The sequence below is a fragment of the Nicotiana sylvestris genome, chromosome 10 (assembly GCF_000393655.2).
Source record: "Nicotiana sylvestris chromosome 10, ASM39365v2, whole genome shotgun sequence".
NCBI lineage: Eukaryota > Viridiplantae > Streptophyta > Magnoliopsida > Solanales > Solanaceae > Nicotiana > Nicotiana sylvestris.
In genome coordinates this window covers 7,645,699-7,667,538 of record NC_091066.1, presented here as the reverse complement: position 1 = coordinate 7,667,538, position 21,840 = coordinate 7,645,699, and the positions used below count along the sequence as shown (strand labels likewise).

Sequence of the window (21,840 nt, the reverse complement as noted above, 5' to 3'; positions counted from 1 at the left end):
ACAAAATAACCATACTTTAGTACGTGTTGTTTTTGAATATTGTTAATTTGTTATGGTATTAACATAAGTTGACAGATAGATAATGTGGAAATTTGAAATAGTAGTAGTAGTAGTAAATGGTTTTACAAATAAATATTTTTCTTCAAAAAACTAACTGAACTCAAACCTTAAATTACCATTTCAAAAATGTTTTTCGATATCTTTTCAACAAAATTGTTTTTTGCAAACATTCTAGAGCAGTGTTCAAACCCAAGGGCTAAGTGTAAAGATAGACATAGAGACAAACAATGAATACACAGAGCCAAACCTAATATTAGATATTGAATGACACGTAGAGAGCTCATATTGATTACTGTGTTTACAATAGCCATGCAACTGACACGTGTGCCCACGTATTATGCCACTCGTCCACTAACCTATAGCATAATTCTACTTATATATATCTGAAAAAATTTCCCCCCTCAACCAAATCATTTTCTTGATTGTGTGGTACCATCACTTCATTGCTGATATAGTATTCTTCACATATAGTTAGTTGGCTAATACAATTATGGGTTCAAGAAACTTAAGGGAGTTGATTTATGTGTTGTTATTAGTTGGATTTGTGGTTATGTCTATATCTGGTTTGGTGATTTGTAAGGAAAATAATGAAGAAATTGAGCAGCAGCAAAGTAAAGAGAATTCAGAGTCTTGGACAGGATGGGCTAAAGATAAGATTTCTGAAGGTCTTGGTTTTAAATCTACTGATGATGATTCTGTTGCTAAACAAGCTTCTGAATCAACTATGGATGCTGCTAAGAATGCCAAAGACAAGATTACTGATACTGCTACAGGTTAATTATTTTGGCTTATACTGTTTTTATTTTATTTTTTATGTAGTTTAGTTTACATATATTTTATGTTTGTTTTCGCTGTCAAAAAGAATTTGACTCTCGATTCGAGCACCATAATAAAATATTTACGATAAATTGATTGGGATTGGGAGGGGGAAGTATCAATTTATAGTGTTTTTGTACCAAGGTTGACATAGATTAAAATGTAATTAACTTATATACATAGTCTAAGTGTAATTTTACTTGCAGTATAATTGTTCCACAAGAGTGTGAACTTATAATTAGTTGTCTTTTTAAGTTTAGTATATAAGTTGACGGTGTAATATTTTTCTTACATTTTCCGTTCTATGTAGCATATATATTTTTACCTACTATGTAGAGAGCTTACTCTCTTAACGCACTAGTCGTAAGAGAAAGAGGTGTCGAATACGGCCACTCATCCGCTGAGCTTGCGGAGAGAAGCAAGCAAAGAGTCTTGCTCTAAAGAAAAAGCCAATTCCTATTCTAGAAATCCTGCAAACTATTAATAGTAGTACTTAGCACTCACCGCGGAAATTGGCGGAAATTAATTGGCTGAATGGTTCGAGTCCTAGACCCTTGTGGTTCGAGTTCGAGCCTCGTCCCCTGCATTGGACTGCCCTTTGCTGCAGTGAAGCATGAAACTTAAATGTCACTCACCACCAAAAAAAAAAAAAAAAAAAAAAAAAAATGAAAAGCCGCTAAATTGCTTGCAGCTAACACAATTTTATAATTTTTTTGATAATCTGTGGGACGAATTTGTCCGTAGTTAATTTTCGTTGTTCTAGTAGTGATTATTATAAAAATGTGGATGCTGAGTTGAAGTATGGAAAAATATGATTGAAATGCAGGAACAGGACAATACGTAGCAGACAAGGCAGGAGATTTAAAGAACACAGCAGAAGAAGCAAAAAACAAAGCATACGAAACAGCAAAACAAAAAGCAACAGAAAAATCAAGCGAAGCTTATTCAAAAGCAGGAGAAGAAAAAGAAAAAGCATATTCAGATGCAGAAACAGCAAAACACAAAGCATCAGAAAAGGCAGAAGAAGCAAAAGAAAAAGCAACAGAAAAAGCAGAAGAAGCAAAAGAGCAAATGAAAGAAATGGGAGAGAAAGCAGAAAGAGAAACAGAAGAACATATGAGTTGGGCCAAAGAGAAAGCTAAAGAAGCAAAGGAAAAAGCAGGTGAAACATTGGAAAAAGCAAAGGAAAATATAGCTTCAAATTTGGAATCAGCAAAGGAAAAAACAAAGGAAATTAAGGATAATATAGCTGGTAAAAAACGAGATGAGGAACTCTAAATTAGAATTTTGGAATATTACGGGTTAATATATTATATCATGATGATGTAATAATTCAGTGCTGATGGCAGGTGTCGTAAGTTTGAATTTTGTTTTTTGTTGGTATTTTTCCAGGTGGCTTTTCTAGGTGTCGTGAAATTGTTGTATTTGTAGTATTTTTATGTTTCCGTTGTATTATTAGGGTTAATTTGGCTACTTTTTGTTAATAATACTTTTTGGACAATGCTCTGGTATTTGCACCTACCTGTAATATTTTAGTTTTTGTGCATTAGCAGTGTCAAAATATCATGCATTAAACTAAGGTTTTGTTTAGGAAAGGATTTATTTTTTGTATTATTTTAATTTATTGTATATGGGTATTGTGTTGGGTTGGATTATTTTTATTTTAAAAAAAATATAAAATTGATCGGGTGCATTCGCTATTAGCTAATATATAGGTAAGGTTTTGTTTAGGAAAGGATTTATTTTTTAGTATTATTTTAATTTATTGTATATGGGTATTGTGTTGGGTTGGATTATTTTTATTTAAAAAAATATATAAAATTGATCGGTGCATTAGCTATTAGCTAATATATAGGGTGTGTGCGCACGTGCATAAAACGCATATATATTACATTGGTTATTGTTTTTGGGAGGCTAAAAATATTTTTATTTTATTTTAATTGAGTTATTATTTATTAGGTTAAAAACAACAATAAATGTGGAATAAGTATTATCGAAAAATTGTTATTTTTGGTCACTATGAAGTTCTATGATTTTTTTATGAAATAATATAGTTATATGACTTTAATATAAAAAAAATTATAATTATATGATTATTTATGAAATTTACCTAATAACATGGCAACCAATTAAATATTGCGCGTCAAGTATTTACGTTGACTGTGGTTGATAATACTGGAAAATTTTGCTGGGTTTAATATTGAATGTGAGTATTTACATTTAATCTGTGTTGGCTATGAGGAAATGTTGGCCGAGTTATGAAAATTTGACACCTTTCAAATTTCTATGTTGATGGTTGTATGAAAATCTTCGACCGCCAAAATAATATGAGATATGTAATTGAAAAGGGAAATTACCAGCTATGTCCATTGAGAAGTAGCTCATTATAAAAATTGGTCAATTGATAAAATATTACTAATATTAGCCAAAATGGCCAATTAGCTATTTGTAGCAAAAAAATATTAAATTTTTACTTTCTTTTGAGTGAGTGCTATTAGAATAGATTGGGTATATCTTAAGGAGCTTGAATCTCAGTTTTGGGATGATTTGGTAAAGTTTTGAGGTGGTTTGAATTGAAAATTCGAAGTAAAAATTGAATATGAAAAAAAATGATACGTGTATCACACTGTGTATAACATATGTATCATATTTGTATCGATTGTGTATCACATGTATATCCATGTATATCTGTGTGTGAGATACATGGGTGATACATGTTTGATACATGTGTCACAGAAGAATTTTTTGACATCGATTTAATTATGAATTTTGATATAAATTCAGTCCAAATCACCTCCAATCTTCCTCAAATTTTGTATATTGACTTATTTATACGTTTTCAATGAATTTCGACTATACCCATTAAAAAAATTCTTTGTTTGTTTCGATTTTTGGAATATTGGCTAGAGGTTGGTAAGTTGAAACTTATATGGGACATTTCTGTAAGTTCTCCAATTGAAAATAAGGCAAGTTAAATTGGTATTATACTCTAAGGTCGATTGCTAAAAGAAAGCTATGTAGATTGAATGTTGTGATTGAAATGACAAGGCATAAGGTTGTATTGTGGTCCGGGCCCGGGCCAAATGGGCCTAAACGGGCTGGGCCAAATGCGCCTGGGCTTAGGCGGGTCGGGCTTTGGCGGTCCCGGGTCAAATGGTCCCGGGCTTCACGGTCCCAAAGTGTGGAACCGGCCCATGGTGGTCCTAAGCCCACATGGTCCTGGGCTAAATGGGTCGGGCCCGCGGGCCTAAACGAGCCTAACGGGCTTTTTTCGTTCCGTTTTTTTTTATTATCAAAGGCACTTTCTTGTAAACTATATATGTATATACTAGTATAAATTGCTTATATATAGCTATATAAATATATATATAGTATATATAGTATGTAGAGTATGTATATATAAGGGTGTATTATGTGTATATATAATTATATATTGCCTTATATATATATATGTATATATAAGGGTGTATTATATGTATTACAAAATGCGAGATACCTAGCCCAACTTGTGTCCGGAGGACTACATTTGGCCATGAACAACTACTTGAATGATGTATGGGTGAATAATATCTTACAACCCTTAGCCCCAGCTTTGAACCCCAACCTAGTGCAAGAAATGAGAGGCCAATGAAACCTTCCCCTCATTTCAATCCTGTCCCAATTCTCCCCCAGAACCTAGGTCTAGATTTACCATTTTTCCCACCGGAAGCACTAACGGCTGTGAACCCCATCCTAATGCAATGGGATTCCCCTCAAAATCACCAACAACCTCAACCTCAGAACTTCAACATGGAAGTTCCTATGGAGAACATTAACCTCAATCCCCCAGTAGCTCAAAACGTAGGAAACAACATGGAAGAGGAAATGATAGAACCAATCGATTTGATAGGGGAATCAGTGGTAGAATTTGGAAGCCTAAATGAAGTAAAGGTCTTCCTGTTAAAGGAAAACCTAGAGAAGAGGCATATCCTCTCATGCCCAACGAGTCTGGTCAAGTGCTCGATGGACATTCGCCCCCCCCCCCCCCCCCCCCCACGCCCCAACAGTGGGGAACCGAGCAATGATACTTGTCCCAACCCTGAGGAGCCTCCTGAATCCCACAAGGGACATTCTGGAAAATGGTCACAACCAAACCCCTAATATCAATATGTTTAACGCTACAAACTTCATTATTTGGAACACTGGGGGGGATAATGAAAATTTAGAAGAAATTTTAGAGAACTCATTGATACTCATAGGTCATGCATGGTCACATTACTTGAAACTAGAATGCATATTCATACACCACTCTTGCAAGAATTTGGTTTCTCCGATCTTATTGAGGTCCCAACGGATGGCCAAGGATGAGGCATGGTGCTCCTTTGGGACCATACGAGAGTGACAGTCCACAATGCCATACGTAGAGACCATGAAATTCATGCTACAATTGAGGTACGTCCTACTAATTTCATATGGCTATTTTCTTCTTTGTATGCGAGCACTGACATTAGTAAAAGGGATTCTATGTGGAATAATCTAAAAAATATAGCTGATTTGTATAAAATCCCTTGGCTAGCAGGAGGAGATTTTAATGATATTTTCTCAGTTAATGATAAAATTGGTGGAATACCCATCAATCATAGACGTGCCTTTAAACTTTGGGACAATATTAACTATTGTAATCTACAAGACTTAGGCTATAAAGGCCGTAAATATACTTGGTGTAATAATAAATTTGGTAACAATGACCTAATTCTAGAACATTTGAATAGGGTATTTGGAAACAATGAGTGGATTCAATTTTTTCCTAATGCCTCTATTAGTCACTTACCCAAGACCCACTCAGATCACAATCCTCTCTTAATTAATCTCATTCCTAAAAGGGGTTACCTACTTGATAAACCCTTTAGGCTCGAGCCCTACTGGTGTAAACATCCTCATTTTAAAACCTTATTTAATGACTCTTGGTGCAACAATTCGCATAGTAAGGCTGCTTCAATATTTAATGAGGCTGTTATAAGTTGGAAAAACACTGTCTTTGGAGACCTTGGTAGAAAGAAAAAAATCATCCTTGCTAGACTAAAAAGTATCCAAAACTCCCCGTCATACTACCACAGTCTCTTCCTCCAATCCTTAGAACAATCCTTAACTCAGGAGTACAATAATATTCTACGTATGGAGGAGGATTACTGGAAACTCCGCTCTAGAATTCACTAGCTTAATGAAGGTGACGCTAACACAAAATTCTACCATATTGTGGCCACGAATAGAAAAAGAGTTAATAAGATTAATTACTTCAAGAATGATCAAGGTATGTGGATTGATAACCCTGACGACATTATTAGTCAAACTAAAAACTACTTTGAAATGGCTTTCACTTCATCCCATGTTAGTAGTGACTGGAACCTCATTAAAAATGACCCTGATTGTTTCACAAAGCTAAATCTCTCCTCCCTTGACGATCCTATTACTCATGCTGAAATTACCAAAGCTTGCTTCTCCTTCAAACCATTCAAGGCACCCGGGCCAGATGGACTTCACCCCTTTTTCTTTCGAAATTACTGGAATATTGTGGGTAATTCAGTAACTAATATCTGCCAAGAAGCTTTCAAAACGGGTATAATTCCTAGTTCTATTAATGATACGCTGATCTGCCTAATTCCAAAAATACCCAATGCTAACAACTTAATTTTTTTTAGACCCATAGGTCTATGCAACACTGTCTACAAAATTATCACCAAGGTTATCTCCACCAGATTGAAACCCTTTCTAAACCTTTTAATTAGCCCTTCTCAAAGCAGTTTCCTCAAAAATAGGAAAGCATGTGACAATGCCATTATCATTCAAGAACTAATACTCAAAATGAATAAATATCGTGGCAAAAATCACAATATGATTCTAAAAATTGATTTAGAAAAAGCTTTCGATCGTTTGGAATGGTCTTTCATTTACAAAACATTAAGATTCTTTAAATTCCCCCCAAACATTACAAAACTTATAATGAGTTGTGTCACCACTAATAGAACATCCATCTTAGTTAATGGCACTAGAACTAGTTATTTCTCACCTAGTAGAGGGATCCGCCAAGGTGACCCCATGTCCCCATATCTCTTCATATTATGAATGGAAATGCTGTCCATTCTGATTAACCATAAGGTAGCCATAAGGTGTTGGGACCCAATTAGAATTGGTAACAACAATCCTTAAATATCTCACCTGTTTTTTTGCGGATGACCTGACCTTATGGCAAACACCAATAAAAAATCAATCAATGCCATTAAGGAGTGTATTAATTCCTTCTGTCTCTTATCAGGACAATCCATAAACAAGGACAAGTCTAAAATCATTGTTTCAAAACATTGCCCTAAAAATACACAAATTACCCTCTCACAATCCTTTAATATCAAAATTAGTAACTCTTTTGGCAAATACTTAAGATTTCCCATCACAACCTCCAAGCCTAGGGCCAAAGACTTTCAATTTGTTCTTGATAATATGGTATCTAGACTTAGTACTTAGAAATCTAACCTTCTCAGTATGGCAGGAAGATGTACCCTTGCAAGCTCTTTCCTAAATGCCCTCCCAAACCACTCAATGCAATACACCCTTCTCCACACTAAGATTCTTAACAAGATTGACAAAATTCAACGTGATTTTATACGGGGATCAAATAGTACTTTAAAAAAACTACATCTTATAAAATGGGATAAGATAACTCAAAACAAGAAGGTAGGAGGGCTAGGCATTCTTGCCGCAAAGAAGAAAAACCTAGTAAATCTAGCAAGCCTTATTTGGAGACTCCTTCACAACTCCCAATCTCTTTGGGCCAAAACATTACAATGCCTCCATGGTAAAAAAAAATACTGTAATTAATAATTCCTTTATATGGAATGGTATTATCATAGGTTGGGGAATTTGTAATAAAGGGATCACTTGGATGCCTCACAAATCATCTACCCTGAGTGTTTGGCACAGTCGTTGGATCCCTGAGCTCACATCTCTGCGTGATAGACCATTAACCCTACAAGATGAATCCCTTACCATAAAGGACATCTTAAACAATAACAATTGGGATTTCTCCAAAATCTCGATGTCCCTAGAACCAACTATCATCAATAAAATCAAAGCTACCCAAATCAGTAATAACCTCTATGACTTTCCCCTTTGGGCTTTGAGCTCAAATGGATTTTTCAATAGCAAATCCTGTTACAGACTCCTAGAGGAGCAACCAATCTGCCACAAGGACTTCACTTGGATATGGGACACAAAATGTCCTAACAAAATTAAGTACCTACTTAGGAAAAAAATTCATAATAAGCTTCCAACCAGAAACTTCTTAAACCAGAAACTATTAAACATGTTTTCCTAGAGTGCATAACAGTCAAACAGTTATGGACCTACTTAGGCATCAACCCACAAAACTGGAATAATGCTACTGACTGGCTCATACAACTTCGTGACTCAAAACCATCTCTCAAAAATCCCATTATCGATTGGCAAGACCTATTTCCTTTTATCATTTGGATAATTTGGCTAAACATGAATAATAACCTTTTTAACAATGAACACACACTCTACCAATATTCAAAATGCTATAAAATTTGCAGTGGAGTTCAAACTCCTTACTAGTAGAGAAATTGTTAAGCCATTAAAAATACCTGTCCAAGTTAGGTGGAACAAACTTTCAAAGGACTCTATTAAGCTTAACTTTGACGGTTCGTTCAATAAAAACCAATCACTATGCGGTTATGGGAGGGGGGGGGTATTCAGGGGCTATAAGGGCCAATGGATTGCTGGATACCATGGGAAAACCTCAGGATTGCTCTGCATGCAGAATTGATGGCCTTTAAGATTGGTCTTACGACTGCACTTAAGCAAGGTTTCACAAAGCTGGATATAGAAACGGACTCAACCGATGTTATTAGCTGCTTAGAAAATGGACTACTTTTATTTAATGACATTGTTAATGAATGCAGATGGTTAATGAAGCAAATGAAGGTCCAGAAAGTACATCACGCATTCAGGGAGGCCAACAAGGTGGCACACATGCTGGCTAGAGAAGGATTGAAAGGAAATAGCAACAGCAGGGATACAACTTTTATCTTCTATGCCCCGTATTTTGTTACTAATGCCATTAAATCAGACTATGATGGAAAAACTTATGTTATTAGGCATCTCAATAAGGATGTTTGTCATAGACTAGCTTCTTTTGGTAACCACAATGTCCTGCGGGACTTGTTGGTAGTTTGTAATAGCCAAGTAGAAAATGCCCACTCGGGCGATGCTACTGTTACTATTATGTGATAAATATATAATATATTCCTGCTGATTTCAAAAAAAAAAAAACTTAAAATCTTGAATACGAATGTCTGGAGAACGCGCAAGATAACTCTTTATATGTCTCCTTAAAGTTCCTGTGCCCTCCTTTCGACGACGAGTGTAGACTCGACCACAATTATTGCACTCTATTATGTAAATTTCTTCATTTTCTTCTACCACATTAAAGTGTTCCAAAACAAATGACTTCAATGTAGAATCACCGGGCATGATTTCACTTGAATTAAGAATTTGAGTTTGAGAAATGAGAGATGAGTGAAGACTTGAATACTTCAATTTGAGTTTGAGAAATGAGAGAGATTGATGAATTTGTGAGTAAAAATGAAAGAATGAGGGAGCATTTATAGTTGAGAATTGGGAAAAAGTGTAATTATAAAAAGTTTGAGGGCCAAATGGCTATTTTTTAAAGTGCCCAATGGATAAATTTTGAAGGTCAACGGCTAGATTTTAAAAATCTGACCGTTGGTCTTTTTTTTAATTTTCTTTTAAAAAAATTAGTCGTTGGAGCCCGTTAGGCCCGGTTGAACCGGCCCAGGCCCGCCTGCCAGTCCCGGGCTTAACGGTCCCGGGCTCACGGGCTATTTGTGTTGAACCGGCCCACCACGGGTTTTTGCACCACTTAAGCCCAGGCCCACTAGAACCGGCCCGTTAGGATCGCGGTCCTGGGCCGGTCTCGGGCCCAGACCGGCCCACAATACAGCCTTAAAAAGGCATTCAGAATCTAATAGATAAAATAGACAATAAAAGAAAAATATAAAAGAGGACTATATATGAGAAAATTAATTAATAAAAATAAATATTATTAAGAGAATAATTTTTACAAAATAAAATTCTTTTAAGGACTACATTATAGATGCTATTGTGTTAGAAAGATGAATTCTTAATTTATAAAGTTCATAATTTTTTCCTTGAAGAGATGAATCTGTTAAGCATGTTAGAGATTTATATTTTTCTTTTAAAAACATTAAATTAATTATAATAATTAGTTTACCATTCCTTCAAGTAACATAGAAATCTAAATATAAAAAAGAAAAAGGATTGTTAAACAAACGGCTGGTCATATTCAGTGTTTACCTTTTTAATTAGTGTACATAAATTATATATTACCATATACATATAATATATATATATATATATATATATATATATATATATATATATATATATTATTATATTATACATTCGTTGGTTATTTTCAATATATTAGATGGCGGTTATTTATTCAAGAAAATTAGAGCAAACCGTGAGACTGAAATCATCGGCTTTGGGGGCTAGGCCTCCTATATTGAAAGAGGATTTGGCATTGCATAACAATTTAGTCCAATAATTGGCAGAAGATAGCCTATCTTTTAGCATTTGGCACACGTAACCTAAATTTAACATTTAATGATCTTCTCTCTCTTCTAATGGTCCAACCATTACCCTAAAAATAGGCTTTTATTTTCTTTTTGTTAGAATTCGAAAATCTTTCAAGATTTTTTCCCAAATTTCTACAATCTTTTTTCTAGGTTTTTAAATTATTTCTCACAAGCATTAAAAATTATAAATATAGTTTGTATATCATAGTGTATATCCAAGTGTATAACACAAATAAATTTTATTTTTTGTATATCATACTGTATAACATGTTAAATAACGTGTATACCAATATATACATTACAACTTTATTTTTCTTCTTTGTGTATATCAAAAATTTATTTTCCTTCGATAGTTGTCTATAATTTATTATTATCTTTGTATCCAAGTGTATCACAAAAAACTAATTATATTATTTGTATATCACACTGTATAATACATAATAAAACGTGTATATCAAAATATATACCACAAATTTATTATCCTTCTTTGTGTATATTAAAATGTATATCAAAAATTACTTTCCTTCCTGCATATACCAATGTATAATATATAATTTCTTATGAATACATACATACATACATACATACATACATATATATATATATACATACATACATACATATATATGTATATATATGTGTATGTATGTATGTATGTATATGTATATGTATGTATGTATGTATGTATATGTATATGTATGTATGTATGTTTGGACCTCGAAGAATTGTATGCACATATTAATTTGTCGCTCTATATTAAAGTTTCGATCATCTATACTTGATGGGTAATACTGAGTAAACCAATGGTAAAGTTAATCCACCATTTTAATCTCATTTGGAATAGTGAGGGAGGGAGGGAATGGGGGAGGCAGCGAACAAGAAGGGGGAGGGGGACCAGCGAACAATAAGGGGGAGGGAGAGCAGCAAACGGTTAGGAGAATAAATAATAAAATAGGGTAGTTTTTAGGATTTGACTATAAAATGCTAATTATTTGGGGCTACTTTTGCCAAAATCTAATACAAGGCTAAAAATTTGCCAATTCCCCTTATATATTGTCATCAGATGTCAATTTTTCATATTGTTGAAAGCTGGGGGCCCATACTGATAGTAGGCTTTGGACGAGAGCCTCTGAAGAAATGGGCTTGGATGCCCTTGTTTACGTCAAAATATTATGGTATAGTCAGTTTTTACACTGGTCAATCAAAAATAGCCAGCATTTACTAAGTCAATGAAAAATAATTACTATTTTATTGTAATAGGGACCGGTCCCGTAAAATATACGAGAATTTTGGTGCATTTGTGTACGAACTCCAGCATATTATGCTGGACCGGTATACTTTGCTAACTCCTGTATAATATACGGGAAACTGAAGCACCAGTGCTCCAAAATCCAGTATATTATACTGGACATTTATACTTGCTGGAACTCCCGTAAAATATGCGGGAGTTCCAGCATAAATATGCTTGAACTCCCGTAAAATCTGCGGGAGTTCGAGCATAATTATGCTTGAACTCTCGTAAAATTTGCGGGAGTTCCAGCATAGTTATCCTGGAACTCCCGTAAAATATGCGAGAGTTCAAGCATACTTATGTTGGAACTCCCGTAAAATTTACAGGCGTATTTTTCGGATTTTGAACAGTATTTTCGTTCACATTTATCTTTACATAAAAAATGGCTAAATTTCGATGACTTTTGAAACTTGGCTATTTTTCAACGACCAGTGGTAAATCTGGCTATTTTTAAATTTCAAATATCATGGTATAGCCAATTTTCACACTGGTCAATAAAAAATAGCCAGCGTTTACCAAGTCAATAAAAAATAGCCACTATTTTGCTGCAACAGGGACCGGTCCCGTAAAATATACGGGAGTTCTGGTGCATTTGTGTACGAACTCCAGCATATTATGCTGGACCAGTATACTTTGCTAACTCCTGTATAATATACGGGAGACTGGAGCACCAGTGCTCCAAACTCCAGTATATTATACTGGACATTTATACTTGCTGGAACTCCTGTAAAATATGCGGGAGTTCAAGCATACTTATACTGGAACTCCCGTAAAATTTACGGGCGTATTTTTCAGATTTTGAATAGTGTTTTCGTTTAGATTTATCTTTACATAAAAAGTGGCTAAATTTGGATGACTTTTGAAACTTGGCTATTTTTCAACGACCAGTGATAAATCTGGCTATTTTTAAATTTAGACCTTTGCACAAAAAGCCTGTAGGTTTTACTATTTAATTTTTCTAGTCGGTATATATAAATTGTACAGTAACTATATATATTATATATAAATTATACATATATTATATATCACCGACTATTATTAGTTTAAGTAATTTAGTGGGTACTATATAGGTTGAATCTTCTTGTTTACGCAGGGAATTACATAATCTTGAAAATAAATGGTCTTGAGTTTTTGACTCTTGCTTGCCCAATGAAAAACCTTTAAGGTCACAAGTTAACAGTGTTACACATAAGGTAAGTTGAGGTGCAACAATTGCTATATTTAAAATTTTTGCTGATGAGGCAAGCGAGGTCAAAAAATCAATAATGACATCAAATTGTCCTATTTATGCAAATCACCCTTTTTTTATGAGTAGACCTTGGTTGCAGCTTGTCGCCCAAATTGTTTTCAATTATATATGCTGGATAATTGAAAACAAATATATTAAAATAGCACGATCTAGCCAGTTTTTGGATTGGTCATTCAAAAATAGCCATCATTTGCAAAGTCATTGAAAAATAGTTATTATTTTGCTGAAAAAGGGACCGGTCCAGCATAATATACTGGAGATCGGTGCACTTGTGTATGAACTTCCAACATATTATCCTGAAACTCCAACACGCGGAAAGTTCCAACAAAATATACTGGATATTGGAGCACCTGTGTATGAACGTCCAACATATTATACTGGACCGGTAAATTATACTGGAATTTTAGTTTATTATGTTGGAGTTCTAGTATACTTACGCTGGAACTCCAGTCCGTTCTCGATCCAAATTTGATTGGTTTTAAAATGTGGTTATTTTTGAATGACCACATGTAAACTTGGCTATTTTTGAATTTCTTCCTAAACATTGCAAACATAGATTCATAGTATTAGTAGTAGTCGTTTTTGGACCTTAGCTGGTTTGCTTTGACTAGTGAGCTGCCCCATTTTGGGACGTTTAGCTGATTAGCTTTGAATGGTGGGCTGACCCAACTCTAGCTGCTGTCATAGAGGAGGAAATAGTACAACATAACTCTCGTCAGTTTGAATTGAATTGAATAACATGATATTTTTTCTGTATTTTGTTTAGGGGTCTTTCGGAAACAACCTCTTTATCCCATCGGGGTAGAGGTAAGGTATGCGTACACAGTATTCTCCCCAGACCTCATTTGTGGGACTAAACTGGGTCGTTGTTGTTGTTGTTTTGAATTTTTAACGTGTAAGAATAAATATTTTCTAGGAGATTGACCATAAAATTAAAGAAAAATTTACAATGAACCATAAAACCAATTAAGTGTAAGGAATTGCAACTATGGCAAACTTTTTTATTCGTAGTCCAATTTGGTTTCTAGGCCTTTATTATTATTATTATTATTATTATTATTATTATTATTATTATTATTATTATTATTATTATTATTATTATTTTTTGACTTGATTATCCTGAATTGCTGAAAGGACGTTTTCCACCAAATACAAAAAGAAAAAAGAAAAAGAAAAGAGTCGTACATATTTTCGATGATTAAGTTACTCTCTCTAGGTAAATTTCTCAACCCTAATTCCATATACTAGTAAATTTCTATATTATCATCACTTGAAAATATTGCATAAATAATGCTGCTTTGTTTATATTGTATTTAATGCAATGCGTTAAAAGCCAAACTTTGTAATGCGGCTATCGAGTTAACTGAATCAAGACTAAAAAGAGAGTTGACAAGCAACAGATGAAAACCTAACGTTAACATAATTAGGTTACTTCAATTTGTTAAGTAAATGTATGTTATACTAAACACGTTTAGCTTGTCAAACGACTCAATATTTTTCATGTGTGTGATGAAGCAGTGGCGTACACAAGAATTTTCGTAAGCGATGTCAATATTTAAAAAAAATAAACAAATGAATAAATTACTGTAACGACAAGCAATGTCATTTTTTATATTTACACCTAGTATTTTAATTTTATGAATTATTTATACACACAGATTAGGAAAAAAATTGACGAAACAGTGTCACGTGACACCGCTTCAAGCAAGGTGTCTACGCCCCTGTGATCAAGTATAAGCATCGCCAATGGTTGTGATGGGATGTATAAGATTCTTCCAACTTTAATTACACTACTAGAAAACTGCAAAAAATCGTCCAGAAATATTGACCTAAATCGGTTGGAAGACTAAAAAAATCGATCGATTGCCGATCGACTTTAATCCCTCGAAATTAGGATGGTTGGCAATAAATAGCGACCAAAGTCGGTCTCAAATTTCGATTGATTTCGGTCGATCAATTAAATTTCACAAAGGACCAAAAAATAAAAAATCTGCCGAAAAAACTGACTGTAGTCGGTTGGTATTTTTAATTATATAATTAAAAAATGTACCATTTGGGAATCGAACCGGAGTCTGTGACAACATACTATTCAACTACTAGATCATTAGTACATTTTTTATTTAAGACTTTTATTTTATTTTATTTGTAATCTTTAATTGTATTTTTGCGTGAAAATAATCGACCGATTTTTAGTAGTGTTAGAGTTCAGGTTCGAGCTCTAAAAAAAATCTAATTAAAATTACTTTCCCATTTAATGAGCCCTTATGTAATGCTAAAGCGAATAAATCGGGACCCTCCAAAACGAATCTGACACCGAGTGAAAAATCAAAAATCAAAAAGAAAAAAGATTGCTAATGTGTGGGAGACCTTTTCTTGATGTGATGCAATCTCAAACATCCCTGTTTTAGGGCTTCATTTGCCAAGTCAGGTAGTTGAGTCATAAATTGGAGCATGGCTGATTTTTTTTTGTATGTGCATTTAATTTAATCATTTAGTTTGTGGAACCTATTGACCTGATTAATTTAGATCCATATTATGTAAAGTCTGTTAATAGGGCGAAGCGCTCCTTATTAGAAATATTTTTATTTCTGAGACACTTATTGGTCAAACTAATCCGCGACCTCTAGTTAAGATTTGAATGATTCTATACATCTTTCACATTCTCTTTAGATTTTATGTTTATTTCTTCAATAATTAAAGATGTGGTCTCAACCATCTATTCTTCTTTTGTATCATTTTTCTTTTTCCTTTTTGTGAGGGTGTGTAGAAAATGAGAGGTGACTACCACTTTAATTTCTCGATGCTACTTATGTCGAGGAAGGGGAGTCCTGGCGCAATTGGTAAAGTTACTGTCATGTGATCAGGAAGTCACAGTTCGAACCATAAAAATAACCTCTTGCAGGAATATAGAGTAAAACTACGCACAACAGACCCTTGTGATCCCGCCCTTCTTCGGACCCGTACATAGCGAGAGCTTAGTATACCGAGTTATCCTTTATACTACTGATGTTGAGCCTTAAAAATACTTTTTTTTTCCGGTTCCATACAATGACATGAAAGTGAAACACGTTGGGTTCCACAAGAAAATCTTCCATATATGGTTCATTTCCTTTCATACATTAGAGTTGTCTAGGCAATATGTAAGACACTATTATTTGAGACAATAAGTGTAAATTTAATGTAACTATAAATAATTTTAACAGAGAAAGACGTACAGTGTCACCTTCACTTAGGGCTAGTACAAGTATTTGTTGGAAATCAACAAGGCTACTACAATCAAATCTCTCTATAATAGTCTTGTTTGTTGCGATATTTTTTAATACTGTAATGAAGTACTTGTTTACCCTTAAAATTCGATAATAATTAAACTTATAATATAGTTTTAAGGACACGTGATTCACCTAATACCAATTGGTAAATGTAAAGATTAGTGATAGAAATTAACAGTAAGATAAAGTAAACCAGTGTTGAAACGTAATTTAGCCCTCGAGCTTGAGTGCCTTCGAACTGGTCGGTACCCGAATATTTAAGAAACAAGCAAACTGGCGAACAAGAATGTAAGCTGGATAGAAAGTATTGTATTGCTCTGATAAGAGTAAATGTAACTGCTTACAAAATGATTAGAACCTTCTTTATATATTAGATGAATCTTATCTATGGTACAATTCTAATTACGGAAGTAAAGCCCACGATTAGCCTAAACAACCACCCTTGATTTGATCTGTTCCGAGATTATCGCCATGATCTTCGATCAATCACGGATATCTCGTCTTTCCGTTATTATGCAGTCATCGATCTTGCCCGGTGCCGATCCCATTTGACCTCGATCACTACTGACTTTGATATTAACAGGCGTCTCGAATCCCGAATTCGGTACCCAGTCTCGGCCGTGCCTCGTTTCCCAGTCTTCGATTCTTTGCCCCGACAAATCAGTAAAATCGGGCGGGCGCAATTTTATCCGTATACAGTGCTGTTACAGAGGACATATAATATTACATAACATAATGATTGATTCTGAGAAAAACTTAGGTTTTATAGTAAATGATTATTATATATGGATATTGTTATAGAGATGTCTGGCTGTATTATATTCGGAGGGAAGCAAACAAATGTGCAGACTTTTTGGCAAATGTAGGTCACAAACATGAAGCAACTCTGATAATCTAGGATATTGTGGCGCTCAAGGATATATGGAGTTTCTTCTCCTGACAGATTCAAGCCATGTAGCTTACGAAAGATTTTAAGTAATTTAATTTTCGACGTACGAAAAAAAATAAAATTTAAAATACTTTAATTTGAATAGATATTTTAAAATAGTAAGCGCATGCACACTCTTGATCGGAGTTCTACCTCTGAAAATTGGCTTAAATGATGCATACATAAGTTGGATCCTTATCAAATTAATCAAGAATGGACATAATTTGTATATACTGAAAGTGTAATGAAAATTTTAACACTATCAATACGATTTAACCTTGCTAAAAAAGATTACTTGTCTTATTTTTCAAATTGCTAATAGTACGTGTTACGGTATACATAGGCGGATCTATAATTTTAAGAATATGGGTGCATTACTAAAAAAAATGAGGAGGAACAAGTATAAAGTGAGAATTGATCCTAATAATTAAGTATTGAACCAAGTGCACCATTCAACCTTTATGGAGCATGGTGCCAACACATAATATTGGACCAATTCTAGTACATACGTAAAATACCTAGTTTGGCGGAAGGACCATGGATTTACGTTCCCCATAATTGAGGTTATAGAGATCCGCCCCTGATGGTATATACGCAATAACCATGTAAATAATGTGCATTACTTACTTCGTAAGTAATACTTGTGCAACAAAGTGATCATAAGCAAAAAGCCAGTCCAATAATATACCAGTGTGATCTCACAAGTGGGTTTGGAAGGGTAGATTTACACAGACCTTATTACTATCTTGCATGACGTAAAAAAGCTATTTTCGATAGACTCTCGGCTAAAGAAAAACATTTTCAAAATAAGTTTAGAAAAAACAATAGTAAAAAAAAAAACTATAAAGAAGATATTGTAGAAAAAAAAGTACTGACAACAAAAATGATAAAAATACCCAAATTGTAAAACTTTAAAAAGTAGCTTAGTTAATATTCCTTGTCGAATTTGTGCATACTTCATTGCAACAACTACTTTCCATTTAAGAGACTTAGTAATAATTTAGTTAGTATTTCGTGTCCAACTTATACTTAATTTATAGCACGATATGACAACAAGTACCTTTGGCAGCTAATTAATAATGATCCAATTTCCATACCAATATAACTCTACCCAAAACTGGAATTTTAGGATTTTGCAATATCTTTTTTATATGGAAACTTAGCAAGTGGTTGAGATTCAGGACCCAATGGAATAATATGTAGTTGAAAATATGTATACTAGTTTAGCTTTATATACAAATACAAATATGGCTAACATTCAAAGAGTACTTTAATAATAATATGCCTGCGTATGTGGGGGCAAGTGCACATATAGCCATTTTTAAGGTTGTTATTTAGTGATTAGCCAGTACTTATTTTGTCCAGAAATTTTAAATAAAAAATTTTAATTTCACGACAATTCAAGATATTTTTCGTCCTAAAAAATTGAACAAAAAAATTAAAATTCAGAGTGCACTAGCTAATTCCTAAATAGCAGCCCTTTAGAGTGGTGACCTGGTGTCATTTCTACATGTTATGCGTCTTCATATTTCTTTATGTATTATGAAGAATCCACCATATATATATTGGAAGAAACTTTAGGGAACATTTTAATTATTGATCATTCCAACAAACACGTTTAATATCATTGTGCGTGAAAATACAAAGTAATTTTTGTCATCACGTCTAAATTAATGACGATCATTTTTCGTCCGAACAGGGTTCTGCTTGGCTAAAAACATTAGACTTAAAAGAGTAAATATGGTATAGAAAAAGAAAAAAAAAAAAACAAATCTTGGAAAATTAAAGTGAATTTTCAGGCTATCAAAAACCTCAAATTTGGTCCACACATTGCATTTTCTTGGTCCTTTTCAGGTTTATCAATTGATCAATGTGTGTGCAATAATTGGTAAGTGTTACTGTCAAATAAATGGTAAAGATGGGAAAAGCATGACTAAGTCAATATTTATTCCTACCATAATTTATTACTTAATTATTTTAAATAAATTAATTAGCACGATTTGATGCATAATGTCCGACTATTCAAGATTCACCTTGAATAGGTCTAGTAAGTGAAGTAAAGCGCTCCTTATCATTTAATCAAATTGTTGAGCTTATGTTTTCCTAAGCCGAAGGTTTATTGGAAACAACTTCTCTATAATCACAAGGTAGGAGTAAGGTCGGCGTACACACTACGTACTCTTCCTAACCCACTATATGAAAATACATTGAATATATTGTTGTTGTCGTCGTCATCCTTACCCTCTTTTTACATATGTAAGCTCCACATCATAACTAAGACATGAATAATTCAACATTTATTTAATTAGATGGACCACTAAAGATTGTGAGGATGACTAATATCTTTCCGCTTTCAATGGGAAAATGCATAATTACCCCCTGACTTATACCCGAAAGCCCAACTACACATTTTTTCTTTGCGGGAATCCTATTACCCCCTAAACTTATTTTAAATGTAATTATTTGCATCCTTAATGCTGACAACCAAACTCTTGGCAAGTGGTGAGCTACACGCGTCCCCACATGTATTTTTAGTACTTTTTTTATTCTTTCTTCTTTTTCTTATCCTTTTTTTCTTATTTCTTATTATTCTCATTTTTTTGGTTATTTCATTCTCTTTCTTTTTGTTTTGGTCACTGGCGATATAAAATGGTGGTGTGGTTATCCCGATCTAAGTGTGTTTATTATATATATATAAACTTTTCTTGAAAGTATAATTTATGCGAATATAAGTTCAGAAAAAAATTCAGTTAAAATTTCAATACATTATTTTTTTCGGCGTGGGAAGGTTTTCCGATGATGAATCCCCCCCTCCCCAATCTGAGTGTATTTTGCTTTGCTTATGAATAGATCTTTTTGAGAGTTTAATTTGTGTGTGAAAAGAAAAAAATGAAAGAAAAACGATTAGACAAAGTCGTCGGTGAATGAATATCCACCGGAATTAGACAAGAAATGAAAAAAAAAAAAAAGTAAAAGAAAAAAAAGAAAAAGAAAAAGAGAAAGGAAAAAAAAAGTAAGAAAAAATGGTAAAAAAGAACAAAAAAAAGAATCTGAAAATCGTTTTTTCTTGCTTCTGGGAGAGTGAGATGCATACACTCTGCCACGTCAGTGTTAATGGTGCAAAAAATTACATTTAAAATAAGTTTAGGGGGCTAATAGGATTCCCGAAAAAAAAAATAATGTGTAATTAAAATTTCGGGTATAGAGTAATTATGCATTTTCCCGCTTTTGATCAAAGATCTCAATGGATCTTATGTACCACGAATTTCAATTGATCGAAGTCATACAAACATTCAATACCGAATAAAAAAAATAAAATAAAAAATAGGCAGATGGCAACTGCACTGATTACGGACTGGACAGGATCTTGGACACAATGACGACCTAAAAAAACAAGCATTAATATTTGCAAAAAATGGGTTCAATAATTGTGGAAGAAAGGAAAGGAAAGTTTGATATTGATATTACCACAGATGAGCCTACTACGAGACCATAATTAAGGACCATCTGCTCCTCTCTATCATTTAATTTGACGGTAGGACTAACCCTACACTCGAATTAATTATAGCATGCTGACGAAGTCAGATTTTTTTTAAAGATGTTCGGACTTGAAAGAAATAAAAAACTTATTCGGCAAAGAGAGTTCAATATATGTCATATACATTTAAAGTTTAATATTTATAAACAATGTAATTTTTCGTAATATTTCGACGAAGGGGGATAATTGATCACCCTTGACAAAAGGTGGCTTCGCCCCTGACGTGATGCTAAGTTGGTAATATTATACAATGGTTTTTGATCGATCACTACGAGTTGTGTTGGGATGAATAAGATTTTTTCATCCTTAACTAAAGTTCTTGAGCACCGAATAGGAAATAAAAAAAAACAGGGTCTTTCTTCACATATCATACATACATTGCATGCACCATGCACACAACGGTTAAAGTACGTGACGATCTTATTTATCACACACTATATAAAAAACCAGTTCCCTACATTCCGAGCAACTGAACATATCCCCAAATTAAGACAAGAAATTTGGGGTGATTTATTATGTATATATACTTATTAAAATTTTCCATCTATATATATATATATATATATATATATATATGGTCAAAGCAAGCAATGGGTATATATCGGATACGGATTTAGAATCTAAAATTTATCATGAGTTCAATTTTTTGTTTTTTGTTTTTACAACTTAACTCACTGTACTTTTGAATATCTATATTACTCCGAGTTAAGGATGAGTACTTACTATTGAGATTTATGGATAATTACCTTATAAATTATCTGATTTTTTTTCTTTAAATTCTATTTGTGTATAAAACGTAAACTAATTGAGAAATAACATGTTTGTTAATGGCAATCAAGTTGGGGCGCTTATGTATAGAAAAATAAGGTTTAAGGATTAATTAATTTATGATAAGTCCTAAAGCTACTTAGTACTATCAATGCTTATCGTGTACGTGTTATCCTTTTCCAGATAGAATTTATAAGATTTAAGACTAACTAATTATCTAAATTATTGTTTTGTGTGTGAAAGACGA

The 21,840-nt window shown here is 33.5% G+C and overlaps 1 protein-coding gene across 1 annotated transcript; it reads left to right on the top strand.

Moving 5' to 3' along the window:
- The first annotated feature begins 450 nt into the window (after positions 1-450).
- On the top strand, positions 451-2,387 carry LOC104248730 (late embryogenesis abundant protein D-29). The gene is made up of 2 exons (XM_009805041.2): positions 451-833; positions 1,703-2,387. The coding sequence occupies exons 1-2, from the start codon at positions 551-553 to the stop codon at positions 2,152-2,154; spliced, it is 735 nt and encodes a 244-aa protein (XP_009803343.1). The 5' UTR covers positions 451-550; the 3' UTR covers positions 2,155-2,387.
- Positions 2,388-21,840: the final 19,453 nt, after the last annotated feature.